This window comes from Entelurus aequoreus, linkage group LG08 (genome assembly GCF_033978785.1).
Source record: "Entelurus aequoreus isolate RoL-2023_Sb linkage group LG08, RoL_Eaeq_v1.1, whole genome shotgun sequence".
Lineage (NCBI taxonomy): Eukaryota > Metazoa > Chordata > Actinopteri > Syngnathiformes > Syngnathidae > Entelurus > Entelurus aequoreus.
The window spans coordinates 31,284,564-31,299,563 of record NC_084738.1 but is presented as its reverse complement, the minus strand read 5'-3'; the positions used below and the strand labels follow the sequence as shown (position 1 = coordinate 31,299,563).

Below are 15,000 nucleotides of genomic sequence, written 5' to 3'. Positions count from 1 at the left end.
AGGCCGTTTATTGAAATACTCCCACACTTTTGACGACTTTTGGCGTGATTTTTTTCCCCCTCTCTCGCACCGCTCGCATCGTCTGCTTTGATCGTCTGCTTTGCGCTTCGCCATGACGGTAGTGTGACGTAAATATGCGACGCGTCGACGCACAAAAACGGCGTCGACGTATTTACGTAACCGATGACGTCGACTACGTCGACGCGTCGTTTCAGCCTTAGAACTGTATAAGTCCAAAAAATTTGAAACCAAACCATGGAAGCATTGCGCAGATATACTGTGTACAAAGTATAAAACAATCGTGTCTTCTTTCATACTTCCTCTAAATGAGCTGTTTGGAATTTCCCCATTTGTGACGTCAGCGGATATATCCATATATAGTGTTGTGGAGGGGGGCGTAGCCTGCGGGCCTGCGGCGAGGCGGGCTGTGCCAGGACCGGCCTCAAAGTCAGCGACAGGTGCGTACATGGTCTCACCTGGGCCTTGTTATCTAATCACCTGTCGCTCTGTATAAGCAGCAGTTGTTGGAGTGGGAGCCAGCAAAAGACACGTACAGAGAGACGCCGGACTGAAAAGTCCAAGTATATATTGCTGGAAAGCAATCCCTGCACGGTTGCATGTGAATAAAAACTGTCTTTGGAACAATGAAACAGGCTCGCATGGAGATGCTTGGTGGTCAGGAGGACCCACTGGAAGAGAGCTTCCACAAGTGTATATATATCTCAATATCTTTGCGTGAGTCCACCATTCTTATTTGTGTAACATCTAGGACCACCGACACAGTAGTCAGTAAGCTCCTTCTTTTTCTCTACTTGTTGAGGGGCAAATTGGCTTGTACATGCACATGAACCCTCTGTTGTTGCCATTTATAATACAAATTAACTTATAGTTCTAACTTATATCGGTCAGTAGACTCAATATGGAAGCACTAAAAACTACAACATAGATGGAAAGACGAAGTCAAAGTGGAGCCACGTAAATAAAACCGCCAACAAACATAGTATCTTGAAGAGACGATCAGAAAGCAGCCTGAAGATGGTCTGTAAAACGTAATCTATGCTAAATTTTGACAAAAAAACCCACCATTACATGTTATGTAGACCACAATGAAGTGTTGTAAATGTAGAAAAAAACATATTATGACCCCTTTACATTATCTTCTGTTTTGATGAAATTTAAATGTTCAAACATTTCAATATTGCAGAGAAAAAATTGTTACTTTGTTGCCCACTGAAGAGCTACAGTATAATGTAGAACAGACCTGGGCATTGTGCGGCCCGCGGGCCGCATCCGGCCCTTTGTACGTCCCTGTCCGGCCCGCGTGAGGCCAATTATAAATTACAAAATAAATTTAAAAAAGCATCTATTTCGAGTGTGCAATACAACGGTGCTGCTTTTGTTTTGAAAAGCGTTATTTGTATTACTTCCGTGTGGACATATGCTTGTGCGCGCAGCGGCAATCTCAAATTACAAAATAAATTTAAAAAAAACATCTTTGTCGTGCGTGCAATACAACTGTGCTGCTTTTATTTTGAAAAGTGTTATATGTGCGTATGTCCTGTGAGGGAAGGCACACAGCGACAAGTGATGCCCGGTTATCCCCGAGACGCTAAAAAGAGATGACAAATGGCGTGTTTTCAACAAGACATGGACTGCCAAGTAAAGGTAAAGCTGTGTGCTTATTTGTGGTACACACGTTGCTGTGTTTAAAGAATATAGTGTAACGACCTGCTGAAGTAGATGTTGTCTTCTTGAGTTGCGTAAATGAGGAGTGAGGAGACGTGCGTGTGGAAGGAACGAGATATGTTGAGCTGTGTTAGTATAGCTTGCTCAATAAAAGTTTAAAAAGAGTGTCAGACTTGATGTGCACTTCTTCTGGACGCTACAATTGGTGGCAGAAGTAAAACTTTGCGCATACTGCACTGTTTGTGTGCTACGTCATCGGGAGGTACGTGCCACGCGAGGAGCTCGCCGCAAAGAGAGAGAGAGAGAGCGTTTACAGGTGCAGCCACGCTGCTTGCCACGGGGGGAGTTTCGCCCTCAATGAAGACTCCCAGGTTTGATGGCAAGGCGAACTGGGAGGCATTTCATCCCACTTCTGACATCAATTGTAGCGTCCAGAAGAAGTGCACACCAAGTCTGATGCACTTTTTAAACTTTTATTGAGCATGCTATACTAACACAGCTCAACTTATCTCGTTCTTTCCAAAAGGAAAACCAATCCTCACTCCTCATTTCCGCAACAGCAACGCTTCGTCCTTCTTCGCCAATCACCTTACAGGCGTGCTACGTTCACAACGTTTTCTTATCTGGTTAAATAAAGGTTCTACAACAAAGAGGATGCAGGATAAAGTGACAGAAATTGAAATGTTTGTATTGTAATATACATCAGGAAGTGTTGTGTAAGAAAGTGTTAAAAATAAAACCATCAAAAGCCATCTGCTTTTGTATAAAGATAAGTTAGGTTAAATGAAAATATTATTATTATTATTATCTATCTTACGGTATATCAAAAATAATTTGAGCAAAATTTCATTTAAATATTGTCGGTGTGGCCCTCCAGCAGTGCTCGGGTTGCTCATGCGGCCCCCGGTAAAAATTAATTGCCCACCCCTGATGTAGAAGCTCAAGAATATTCAAAGACTATCAGTGTACCTTGAATTCATCGACCTGTCTTTGTCGCCATCTGGTGGGTTTAGGGCGTAAGTATTCAGTGATGTTTTCTGTCATATTCTACTCGCCAATGCTATCAGCTGGTCCATTAAGAGAGTGGTTCTCAAATGGGGGTACGCGTACCCCTTGGGGTACTTGAAGGTATGCCAAGGGGTACGTGAGATTTTTTTTAAATGTCTGTCAAAAAGAACTGTGAAAAGAAATGCAACAATGAAATATTCAGTGTTGACAGCTAGATTTTTTGTGGACATTTTCCATAAATATTGATGTTAAAGATTTCTTTTTTTGTGAAGAAATGTTTAGAATTAAGTTCATGAATCCAGATGGATCTCTATTACAATCCCCAAAGAGGGCACTTTAAGTTGATGATTACTTCTATGTGTAGAAATCTGTATTTATAATTGAATCACTTGTTTATTTTTCAACAAGTTTTTAGTTATTTTTATATATTTTTTTCCAAATAGTTCAAGAAAGACCACAACAAATGAGCAATATTTTGCTCTGTTGTACAATTTAATAAATCAGAAACTGATGACTTAGTGCTGTATTTTACTTCGTTATCTCTTTTTTTCAACCAAAAATGCTTTGCTCTGATTAGGGGGTACTTGAATTAAAAAAATGTTCACAGGGGGTACATCACTGAAAAAAGGTTGAGAACCACTGCATTAAGATAATGGTATACAGAGCTACAACATAATTTAATAAAATTTGATTTCTATAAATATACATGTATATGTAGGTTGAGCAGGGGTGTCCAAAAGGCCTTCCGGGTGCCATTTGGGGCCCTTAGCTTGAGTTTTGTTGTCCTGCAGCATATCGTCAGCAATAAAAACAACAGTAAAACTGTACAAAAAAAGATGACTTTTTGATACTAATAACTAATAAAATTACTATACTGTGTCGCCTATAAAACAAAGCTAGCACCAAGTTTAGTATTTAATTATATATGTCTGTTTTAACTATCCATCCATCCATTTTTCTACCGCTTATTCCCATTAAAGGCCTACTGAAATGAATTTTTTTTATTTAAACGGGGATAGCAGATCCATTCTATGTGTCATACTTGATCATTTCGCGATATTGCCATATTTTTGCTGAAAGGATTTAGTAGAGAACATCGACGATAAAGTTCGCAACTTTTGGTCGCTGATAAAAAAAGCCTTGCCTATACCGGAAGTAGCGTGACGTCGCAGGTTGAAAGGCTCCTCACATTTCCCCATTGTTTACACCAGCAGCGAGAGCGATTTGGACCGAGAAAGCGACGATTACCCCATTAATTTGAGCGAGGATGAAAGATTTGTGGATGAGGAACGTGAGAGTGAAGGACTAGAGTGCAGTGCAGGACGTATCTTTTTTTGCTCTGACCGTAACTTAGGTACAAGGGCTCATTGGATTCCACACTTTCTCCTTTTTCTATTGTAGATCAAGGATTTGTATTTTAAACCACCTCGGATATTATATCCTTTTGAAAATGAGAGTCGAGAACGCGAAATGGACATTCACAGTGACTTTTATCTCCACGACAATACATCGGCGAAGCACTTTAGCTACGGAGCTAACGTGATAGCATCGGGCTTAACTGTAGATAGAAACAAAAAAAATAAACCCCTGACTGGAAGGATAGACAGAAAATCAACAATACTATTAAACCATTGACCTGTAACTACACGGTTAATGCTTTCCAGCCTGGCGAAGCTTAACAATGCTGTTGCTAATGACGCCATTGAAGCTAACTTAGCTACGGGACCTCACAGAGCTATGCTAAAAACATTAGCTATCCACCTACGCCAGCCAGCCCTCATCTGCTCATCAACACCCGTGCTCACCTGCGTTCCAGCGATTGACGGAGCGACGAAGGACTTCACCCGATCATCGATGCGGTCGGCGGCTAGCGTCGGATAACGCGTCTGCTATCCAAGTCAAAGTCCTCCTGGTTGTGTTGCTGCAGCCAGCCGCTAATACACCGATCCCACCTACAGCTTTCTTCTTTGCAGTCTTCATTGTTCATTAAACAAATTGCAAAAGATTCACCAACACAGATGTCCAGAATACTGCGGAATTTTGCGATGAAAACAGAGCTTTTTGTATTGGATACAATGGTGTCCGAATACTTCCGTTTCAACCATTGAAACATGCGCTAACGTCATCATACATAGACGTTTTCAACCGGAAGTTTCGCGGGAAATTTAAAATTGCACTTTATTAGTTGACCCGGCCGTATTGGCATGTGCTGCAATATTAAGATTTCATCATTGATATATAAACTATCAGACTGCATGGTCGGTAGTAGTGGGTTTCAGTAGGCCTTTAGTGGGAAAAAAACATTCATGAAGTTGTGTTCTTTTAAGAATTTATTATGGGTCTACTGAAAATGTGACCAAATCTGCTGGGTCAAAAGTATACATACAGCAATGTTAATATTTGGTTACATGTCCCTTGGCAAGTTTCACTGCAATAAGGCGCTTTTGGTAGCCATCATTTAGACCCATAATAAATTCATAAAAGAACCAAACTTCATGAATGTTTTGTGGGACGAACAAGTATGTACTCCAATCACTCTATCACAAAAAAATTAAGAGTTGTAGAAATTATTGTAAACTCAAGACAGCCATGACATTATGTTCTTAAGGGGGCGGTATAGCTCGGTTGGTAGAGTGGCCGTGCCATCAACCTGAGGGTTTCAGGTTCGATCCCCGCTTCCACCATCCTAGTCACTGCTGTTGTGTCCTTGGGCAAGACAATTAACCCACCTGCTCCCAGTGTCACCCACACTGGTTTTAAATGTAACTTAGATATTGGGTTTTCACTATGTAAAGCGCTTTGAGTCACTAGAGAAAAGCGCTATATAAATATAATTCACTTCACTACAAGTGTATGTAAACGTTTGACCACGACTGTATGTATATATATACGTATATATACTCATCTAGTCATTTACCTATCAATGAATCTCATGAGACCTCATTCAAAATATGTTTTTGTAATATTTTGAGGCTGTAGCTAAAGGAAGAAAGCTAAGAATAGTTTTACAGTCAGTTGCATGAAGAGGAAACACAATCAAACAGGGGAAACAGTCTCATAAAAACACACACCTGGAAAGCAGTTATGTACGCAACAGCCAGCTGGGCCTGGTCATACAACATCTTTTCAAAGTGGGGAACGTGCCAAGAAGAATCTGTGGAGTAACGATGAAAACCCTGAAACAGAGCGAGTGAAAAAATTGGGAGCATTACGGATTGTAATATCTTGAATCTCTATTGCTCATGATGATGCATAGATAAAGTGGAAGTTGTGTGTTTGTGATGCAGAATACACCTGTGCAACATGGTCATGGATGCCACCCAGTGCCATCATACGGAGTGTATGCATTGCCATCTGGAGCGCCTCGACACCCTCAGAGGTGGAGCGATTCACAGACCAGTAAGACATGAGGAACATCAGGTTCACTGAAGGAGGGAACAACAGAAAAAAATGAGGAGGAAATAAGAAGAGGAGACCCCTAGGGGTTGCTGCGGTGATTCTTACCTGGCGTTGGGAACTTGGGAGCATCTCTGAAGCCTCCATACTCTTCCTCATAAGAGCCAGCCAGCTGTTGGAAGCAGCGGTAAGCCACATCAGGGGCCAATGGAGGACTCTCACCTGCGTTTGCAGCCACAGTTGTGCCTTTTTTCAGAGCTTCAAGGATCCTGTCCCCACTGGACTCCAGGTTAGAACGATTATTCTGCCACTGAGCAAACCAGAACAACAACAGGTCATCTCAAGTGACAGTACTACCATGAGCTACACCTTTGTACCTGTCCCATGATTCTGGTGAGGACTGTCTTAAAGCCAGGTCTGCTTCCACGGTCTCTGGGTGGGAAGTAGGTGCCTCCGATGAAAGGACGCAGATTAGGAGTTAACCAAACACTCATGGGCCACCCTCCACCTCCACTTGTTGCCTGGAGATGTTAGAAAACCCACAAACCATAACAAATGTCTTGCAGAGATGCATCCACAAAGATGTACAAAGTACCTGTACAAAGGTCATGTACACCTTGTCAACATCTGGTCTCTCTTCTCGGTCTACTTTAATACAGACGAAGTTGTCATTGAGGATTTTGCCAATGTCCTCGTCCTCGAAAGATTCCCGCTCCATAACATGGCACCAGTGGCATGTGGAGTAGCCCACTGAAGGTCAAAGGTCAGAATAACAACAGGTCAGTGACAACTTGTATGAAGAAATGGACAATTGACTAAATGTTCTTTATTAATTATGGTGAAAGTTAACTAGCTATAAATCAATTATTTCTACAAATGTATATTTTAAATAGCAGTTCTTGGGACGCCTACTGCCCAATGCATTTAACACTTTTTGGACATTTAACATATTTGAGACCGCAAACTAGTTTAGACTGAAGCAGCAGAGCCACTTCTGGTTCAAACAAAGTAGTGAATTCTCTTCTCATTACCTCCACGTATTAAACAAATTATCCATCTGTCTTTTTCTACCACTTGTGCCTCAATTCCACAAAATTCACAGCAGTTTAATGATCAATCAACTGATTATCGTGCTTATAATGACAAATTATGAAATAGCGCCAATTAGGGTTCTCCCGATACAATACCGGTACCAAAACGTAATACTTTTTGAAATAAAGGGAACAACAAAAAACATGTATTTTAATAAAAAATCTTACAATACATTAAAAATATGGTTCTTATTGTACTCAAAGAACAATTTTAGAAGATTAAAACACAACATAAACATAAAGGGCATTAAACACATTGGGCTGTTCTTGTTGCAATCGAAGAACAATTTACAATTTTGTATATTACATATAGCCTGCCATAATCTAGGATTAGGTTAAATTAGAATACAATAGTTTATTTACAATTTATTAAATGCTTCATGATTATTGTTGCCACTCTTGGTCTGTGCTTTAAGACAATAAAAATAATTAGTAAACACTCAAATCAATACTATAGCTAAAAGTACACAGATAAGACATGCAGTAGGTAAAACACAGATTGTAGCAATTTGTAACAAAATTCAGTCATTTTACTTGCATTGGTTTGCGCTACGTGGGTGGTTTGGACTCCACTAATATTTTGCATCAAGCCAAACAGCTGTATGCGTGTCTACGTATCTGTATGTGCATAGCAGGAAAGCTAGTTAACTACATGACCCTTAAAAACTATTGCAGGTCTGGATTATTGTTATTTAAATGTTTACCTAAATTTGAAGCGTGTGTGGTCTTGCCACCTTTGGCGAGTTAAAGCGTCACCTTGATCGATAGTTTTGAAGCCCAAATACCTCCATATTGCGCTTCACGCACCCTCTTTATCAAACAGTGGAATTGCCTTTATTTGCCAGTGTTCCTTTCAAGTGGAAACAGCGTGGACCACAGCAACGTCACCGCAGCACGGCAGCATGCGAATGGAAAAAAAATACAGGTATTTTTCAAAGGCAGCATAGTACCGTTTTTAATTAATTCATACCGCGCTACTTTATTAGTACCGGTATACTGTGCCAATTATATTTACGTGCTGGACACTGTGTCCCAATTCAAACGGTTTCCTGTTTCCCGTTTGCCATGAGTGACTGCTCGCTTTTGCAGCGAAAAAAGCTAATATGCTTCTAATTGTTTTACAGCTTTCTTTATTCCTTCCCAAACATATTAAGTAGTCTTATGAAACTGGCAAACCACCCGCTTTCTGTCTCAATTACAGTGTCTATTAGGCCGGGTGAGTAGTCAGTTAAGATTGAATCAACCCGCACCAGGATGGAAAATTCCTGCACACATTGCATTTATCGTAGAATAATGCACAACTCACAATGCTTTTTCTGTAGTGACTGTGCCAGAGGTGAACATGCATTCTACTGAGGTGGCAAATTATGACATGTTCAATCTATCGCAGCACCAAGCAAATAATCTGAAGATCCCAATCATATCAATTCATAAATGTGATCGAAATTATTTGAGGCGCACTACACCAATCAAACTTAACGTTATTAATATCACTACTACCATTAACAAAAAATCTTCAAAACAGCCCACTACCTATAATATGGGCTTTTTAAACATCAGATCATTGTCTCCCAAAAGTCAATGAGGTCATTAGAGACAACAATCTTAACGTCATTGGTCTCAGGAAACCTGGCTAAAACCAGATAAATGTTTCCCGCTCAACGAGGCATCTCCTCCTAACAACAGTCGTGGTCAAAAGTTTACATACACTTGTAAAGAACATAATGTCATGGCTGTCTTGAGTTTCCAATAATTTCTACAACTCTTATTTTTTTGTGATAGAGTGATTGGAGCACATACTTGTTTGTCACAAAAAAAATTCATGAAGTTTGGTTCTTTTATGAATTTATTATAGGTCTACTGAAAGTGTGACTAAATCTGCTGGGTCAAAACTATACATACAGCAACATACATTATCAATTTTGGTTATGTAGAGAAATTACAATCAAATCAAATTAGCTTCATGGCATGGCCTCTTAACTTCATGTGAGTGATTATGATTGACGACATCTGTTGACTTCTCTGAGCCCATTTAAATAGGGCTCATGAATGAAGTCATCAGACTCGGTTACAAACGCAACAATGGGAAAGTCAAAGGAACTCAGCACAGATCTGAAAAAAATAATTATTGACTTGAACAAGTCAGGAAAGTCACTTGGAGCCATTTCAAAGCAGCTTAAGGCCCCAAGAGCAACTGTGAAGACAATTGTTTGTAAGTATAAAGTGCATGGCACAGTTTTGTCGCTGCCACGATCAGGAAGAAAATGCAAGCTATCACCTGCTGCTGAGAGAAAATTGGTCAGGATGACCAAGAGTCAACCGAAAACCACCAAAAAGCAGCTCTGCAATGAATTGGAAGCTGCTGTCAGTGTCCACAGTCAAGCGTGTTTTGCATCGCCATGGACTGAGAGGCTACCATGCAAGAAGGAAGCTCTTGCTCCAGAAGTGACACCTTAAGGCTTGTCTAAAGTTTGCTGCTGATCACATGGACAAAGATAAGACCTTCTGGAGGAAAGTTCTGTGGTCAGATGAAACAAAAATTTAGCTGTTTGGCCACAATACCCAGCAATATCTTTGGAGGAGAAAGGGTGTTCCTTTAATCCCAGGAACACCAAATCCTACCGTCAAGCATGGTGGTTGTAGTATTATGCTCTGTTCCTGTTTTGCTGCCAATGGAACTAGTGCTTTACAGAGAGTAAATGGGACAATGCAAAAGGAGGATTACCTCCAAATTCTTCAGGACAACCTAAAATCATCAGCCCCGGGTTTGGTTCTTGGGCACAGTTGGGTGTTCCAACAGGACAATGACCCCAAACACAAGTCAAAAGTGGTAATGGAATGGCTAAATGAGGCTAGAATTAAGGTTTTAGAATGGCCTTCCCAAAGTCCTGACTTAAACCCCATTGAAAATATGTGGACAATGCTGAAGAAACAAGTCCATGTCAGAAAACCAAAAAATGTAGCTGAACTGCACCAATTTTGTCAAGAGGAGTGGTCCAAAATTCAACCAGAAGCTTGCCAGAAGCTTGTGGATGGCTACCAAAAGCACCTTATTGCAGTGAAAATTGCCAAGGGACATGTAACCAAATATTAACAATGCTGTATGTATACTTTTGACCCAGTAGATTTGGTCACATTTTCAGTAGACCCATAATAAATTCATAAAAGAACCAAACTTCATGAATATTTTTTGTGACAAACAAGTATGTGCTCCAATAACTCTATCACAACAAAATACGAGTTGTAGAAACTATTGGAAACTCAAGACAGCCATGACATTATGTTCTTTACAAGTGTATGTAAACTTTTGACCACGACTGTATACGAATGCACATATGCCCGTCCCCTTAAAAGGGGTGATGGGGTCGCACTAATGTACAATATAAATTATTTGAGGTGCTTACTATGAGATCTGTCACACCGCTACCTCACTATTTGGCTGTGATATACCGCCCCCTTGGGCCCTATTCGGATTTTATCAGTGAATTTTTAGTTTGTCGCTGATCTCGTGACGCACGCAGATAATATCATTATAATGAGGGATTTTAATATCCATATGAATACCCCATCAGACCCTTTGTGCGTGGCGCTCCAGACTATAATTGATAGCTGTGGTCTTACACATATAATAAATAAACCCACGCATCGCAACGGTAATACGATAAGAGCTAGTATTTGTCCGGGGTGTCTCTATTTCCAAAGTTATGATACTCCTGTACACTAAAGTAATGTCCGATCAATACCTTATAAAATTCAAAGTTCTGACTCATTGTCAACAAGCTAATAATAACCACTGCTTTAGCAGTCGCAACATTAATGCTGTCACAACTATGACTCTTTCTGGCCCACTGCCTTCGGTAATGGCGCCATTCCCAAATTATGTGGGCTCTATTGATAACCTCACTAACAACTTTAAAGATGCCCTGTGCGATGCCATTTATGGTATAGCACCGCTAAAGCTAAAAAAGGCCCCTCAAGGCGTACCCCTGGTTTACAGAAGAAACTACAGCTCTTAAACTATCACGTAGAAAGCTGGAACGCAAATGGCGTGCGACTAAACTTGAGGTTTTCCATCAAGCATGGAATGATAGTTTAATAACTTATAAACACCTGCTTACCTTAGCTAAAGCTAATTACTCCTCCAATCTCATCTGCTCAATAAAAACAATTCTAAATATTTGTTCAGTACAGTAGCATCGCTAACCCAACAAGGGACTCCTCCCAGTAGCTCCACCCACTCGGTTAATGACTTTATGAATATATTTAATAAGAAAATGTAACACATTAGAAAGGAGATTAAAGACAACGTGTTCCAGTTACAACTGGGTTCTATTAACACAGATACGAATGTACGTATGTACGATATTGCCCTCCAAAATAGTCTCTCTCTTTTTGATGAAATAACATTAGAGGAATTGTTAAGGCGTGTAAATGGGACAAAATAAACAACATGTTTACTTGACCCACGTCCTGGGAAACTCATCAAGGAGCTGTTTGTAATATTAGGACCATCAATGCTAAATATTATAAACGTATAATTTTCCTCTGGCACTGTTCCCCTAGTATTGTGGGGCGGTATAGCTCGGTTGGTAGAGTGGCCATGCCAGCAACTTGAGGGTTCCAGGTTCGTTCCCTGCTTCCGCCATCCTCGTCACTGCCGTTGTGTCCTTGGGCAAGACACTTTACCCAACTGCTCCTAGTGCCACCCACACTGGTTTAAATGTAACTTAGATATTGGGTTTCACTATGTAAAGGCGCTTTGAGTCACTAGAAAAAAGTGCTATATAAATATAATTCACAAAAATATAATTCACTTCAAAAAAGCGGTTATCCATCCTCTGCTCAATAACCTAACCTCATGGTAAACTACCCACCTTCCCTTTATCTCAAAAATCCTCAAAAAATTGTTGCACCGAAGTTAAATGAACACTTAGCGTCTAACAATCTCTGTGAACCCTTTCAATCCGGTTTCAGGGCAAATCACTCTACGGAGACAGCCTTCACAAAAATTACTTATGATCTATTGCTAATGATGGATGCTGATGCGTCATCCGTGTTTGCTGCTACTTGATCTTAGCACTGCTTTCAATACTGCCGATCATAACATTTTATTAGAACGTATCAAAACACGTATTGGTATGTCAGACCTAGCCTTTTCTTAGTTTAACTCTTATCTTACCGAGAGGACGCAGTGCGTTCCCCATAACAATGTGACCTCGGAGTATTTTAAGGTAACGTGCGGAGTTCCACAGGGTTCGGTTCTTGGCCTTGCACTCTTCAGCATCTACATGCTGCCGCTAGGTGACACATTTTCTGCTCCTGGAATTGCAAGAATTCAGTCATTGTGTCGCTATATTATTACCTAAGCACTAAGCACTCAGTTTTGCACAAATTTCACAGAATGTCACAATACTATCACTTTTATTTGTACTTGACTTGACTTGACTTTATTTATTCATGCTTGCAGTGGAGCCAAGGCCCCACTGAAAAAACAGCTGAACTTTACAATGAATATTAAACAAACAAAGATAAAAAAAAATTAAAAGAACAGACAGTATTTTATATAAAAAAAAACATTTTCATTTTCAGGGCAACAGCAGCATGGAAACTATTAGCATTCTGGTAAATGACTGTATTACTTATTTAATTAGATAGTATTTTTATACAGTTTAATTGCAGTATGCAGGGTAGAGTTTTTAAGTCTCTTTGTCTTGGCTTTGGGCTCGGGTTCAGCCAGCTTATGTTGGTTCCTCAATGTCCTGGCAGTGCGGCTGCCTCGTGTTGGAGGTAGCAGGTCATGCAGAGGGTGTTGCTCATCATGCATATCCCTGACCAGCTTCACTGCAGCCTCCTCTCTCCTGGTCTGGAGTGATGGTAGGGGTTGTGAGATGTTTCCAGCTCTCCTCGTAATGATTTTACAGGCACGTTTCTGGACTCGCTCTAGCTCTGCCTGTTGTTTTTTGGAGCAGCCCACTAAGAGCACTGAGCTATATTCCAGACACGGCCTGATGAGAGTGGTGTAGATGGTAACAAGGTCGTCTGCAGGTAGTCCATGTCTCGCCATGACTGTGAGGTAGTGCAGCCGCTTGGAGGCGGTTTTTATTGCCTTCTCCATGTGCACATCTCCAGTCAGGTTTTGATCGAGGTGGTAACCCAGGTACTTTGTTGTTTCCACGACAGGGACCTCCTGTCCCCCCAACATCAGTGCAGGAGGTTGTGATGGATTTCGGGCAAAACATATCCGGAGTTCTACCGACTTCTTCCCGTTGAGTATCATTTTCTTATTTGCTGCCCATTCATCCAGCCTTTGTGCCTCCTGGCACATCGTTGTGTCTGACATGATGTTGGATATGGGGATCGCTCTCGATAGCCCGATGTCATCTGCATATCCGACATCAAGGGTGTCCTCAAAAACAGCATCCCGGGTGGCCATGTAAAGGAGGAAGACATATGGGGAGACAACACCCCCTTGTGGCACCCCAGATGTAACTTCAATCCAGGGGCTGTGAGCTCCAGTACATGCTTATTATGCGACATACTTTTTCATTCTTACCTCTGAGTTATAAATAGCTTGTTGTAAAGTGATGTGATTTCTGGTTATTTCTGTTAACTGTTGCTACTAGATATAAAAATGTATAGCTGGGTATGGTTATGGTATTAGTCTAGTTTGAACATGTCGAAAATGTATCGTCATATCGCGATAAATCATTTTAATGACACATTCTAGCTGTGGCCCGCAAATTTAACAGCGACAAGGGAACGACTGGGTCCTCAATGCAATGTAGCGTCCTCGCTAGCAAACTAGCAGCAAACTTTACTGTGCGAGTCAATAATCGTGGCTTCTATTGATATGATCAATACTAACCTTCTAACTACTTGGTATTTAATCGATACTTAAATTTGTAGTATCAGCCAAATCTGTGATACAACAGAAAGTAACCAGATATTAACAGTACATTAACAAGTAGTAATAGTTTTGAGAAAATAATACAACCAGAAATTACGCAATATCCTAGCAGCCAAACTTAGAGCCCGCCAGTATATGCTAAATAAAGCATTTCTTACCTGATAAAAATATTGGTTTGTCTTCACTTTGTGCCTTGTTGAAGGCTTCCTGACCCCATGGATACCTGCAACAAGATTGAGTCCATATCAGAAACATTTCAGAAATGTGGACCTATTTGTGGTTAAATAGTCCTCACCAGTCAACTGGGTTGTGCGCATGTTGTAGAAGGTAGGGTGACCTCTCTTCGGATAGCCTGTTTGTGTGTCGAGGAGGTGTGGGCGGCAGCCCTTCGCCTCCTGATGCCATGCTCATAAAGGGAGAGGATCTTAAATTGCAGAACATTGTCACATTTTCTGGCACTCCTACCACCCGAATGCAGCTGAGATAGGCTACAGCACCCCCCGTTTCCCCAAAAGGGACAAGCGGTAGAAAATGGATGGATGGATAGTTCTGTTAGAGCACAGCAGATGCATTTAATTCAGGTTTAACATGTCAGAGGAGGCCAAGATCCATCCATTCTTTCTTGCATCCATCCCTTTTGAGCTGGAGACAATATCCATTCATTCTTCAACCATCCATTTTGAGCTGGAGCCTATCCCAGCAAACCTATATTGACAATCTTTTTTTTTTTAAAACACACGTTTACATTTTAGTTTGAGTCTCCATTAGTCCAATGTAGGTTTCAAACAATCCACTGCCTAAATCTGACATGATTGACGCTAACATAATAATAGTAATATAATACAATATCATTGTACTTAAGTAATATAAATACATAAGGGCTAAATTCTCGGCTTGAGGGAAAACGCGTTT

The 15,000-nt window shown here is 40.7% G+C and overlaps 1 protein-coding gene across 3 annotated transcripts in view; it reads right to left on the bottom strand.

Annotated features, from left to right (window-relative positions):
• spata20 (spermatogenesis associated 20) overlaps positions 1-15,000 on the bottom strand; it is a 77,409-nt gene that overhangs the window by 61,579 nt on the left and 830 nt on the right. For 2 of the 3 annotated variants that reach the window (XM_062056258.1, XM_062056257.1), the window contains exons 2-8: positions 14,384-14,512; positions 14,247-14,311; positions 6,686-6,840; positions 6,468-6,611; positions 6,199-6,400; positions 5,989-6,119; positions 5,766-5,870 (exon numbers count right to left, since the gene is read on the bottom strand). In XM_062056258.1, the coding sequence (XP_061912242.1) occupies positions 5,766-5,870; positions 5,989-6,119; positions 6,199-6,400; positions 6,468-6,611; positions 6,686-6,840; positions 14,247-14,311; positions 14,384-14,512 (931 nt within the window). The remainder of the gene's footprint in view (positions 1-5,765; positions 5,871-5,988; positions 6,120-6,198; positions 6,401-6,467; positions 6,612-6,685; positions 6,841-14,246; positions 14,312-14,383; positions 14,513-15,000) is intronic. The other variant, XM_062056261.1, reaches the window with a different exon arrangement.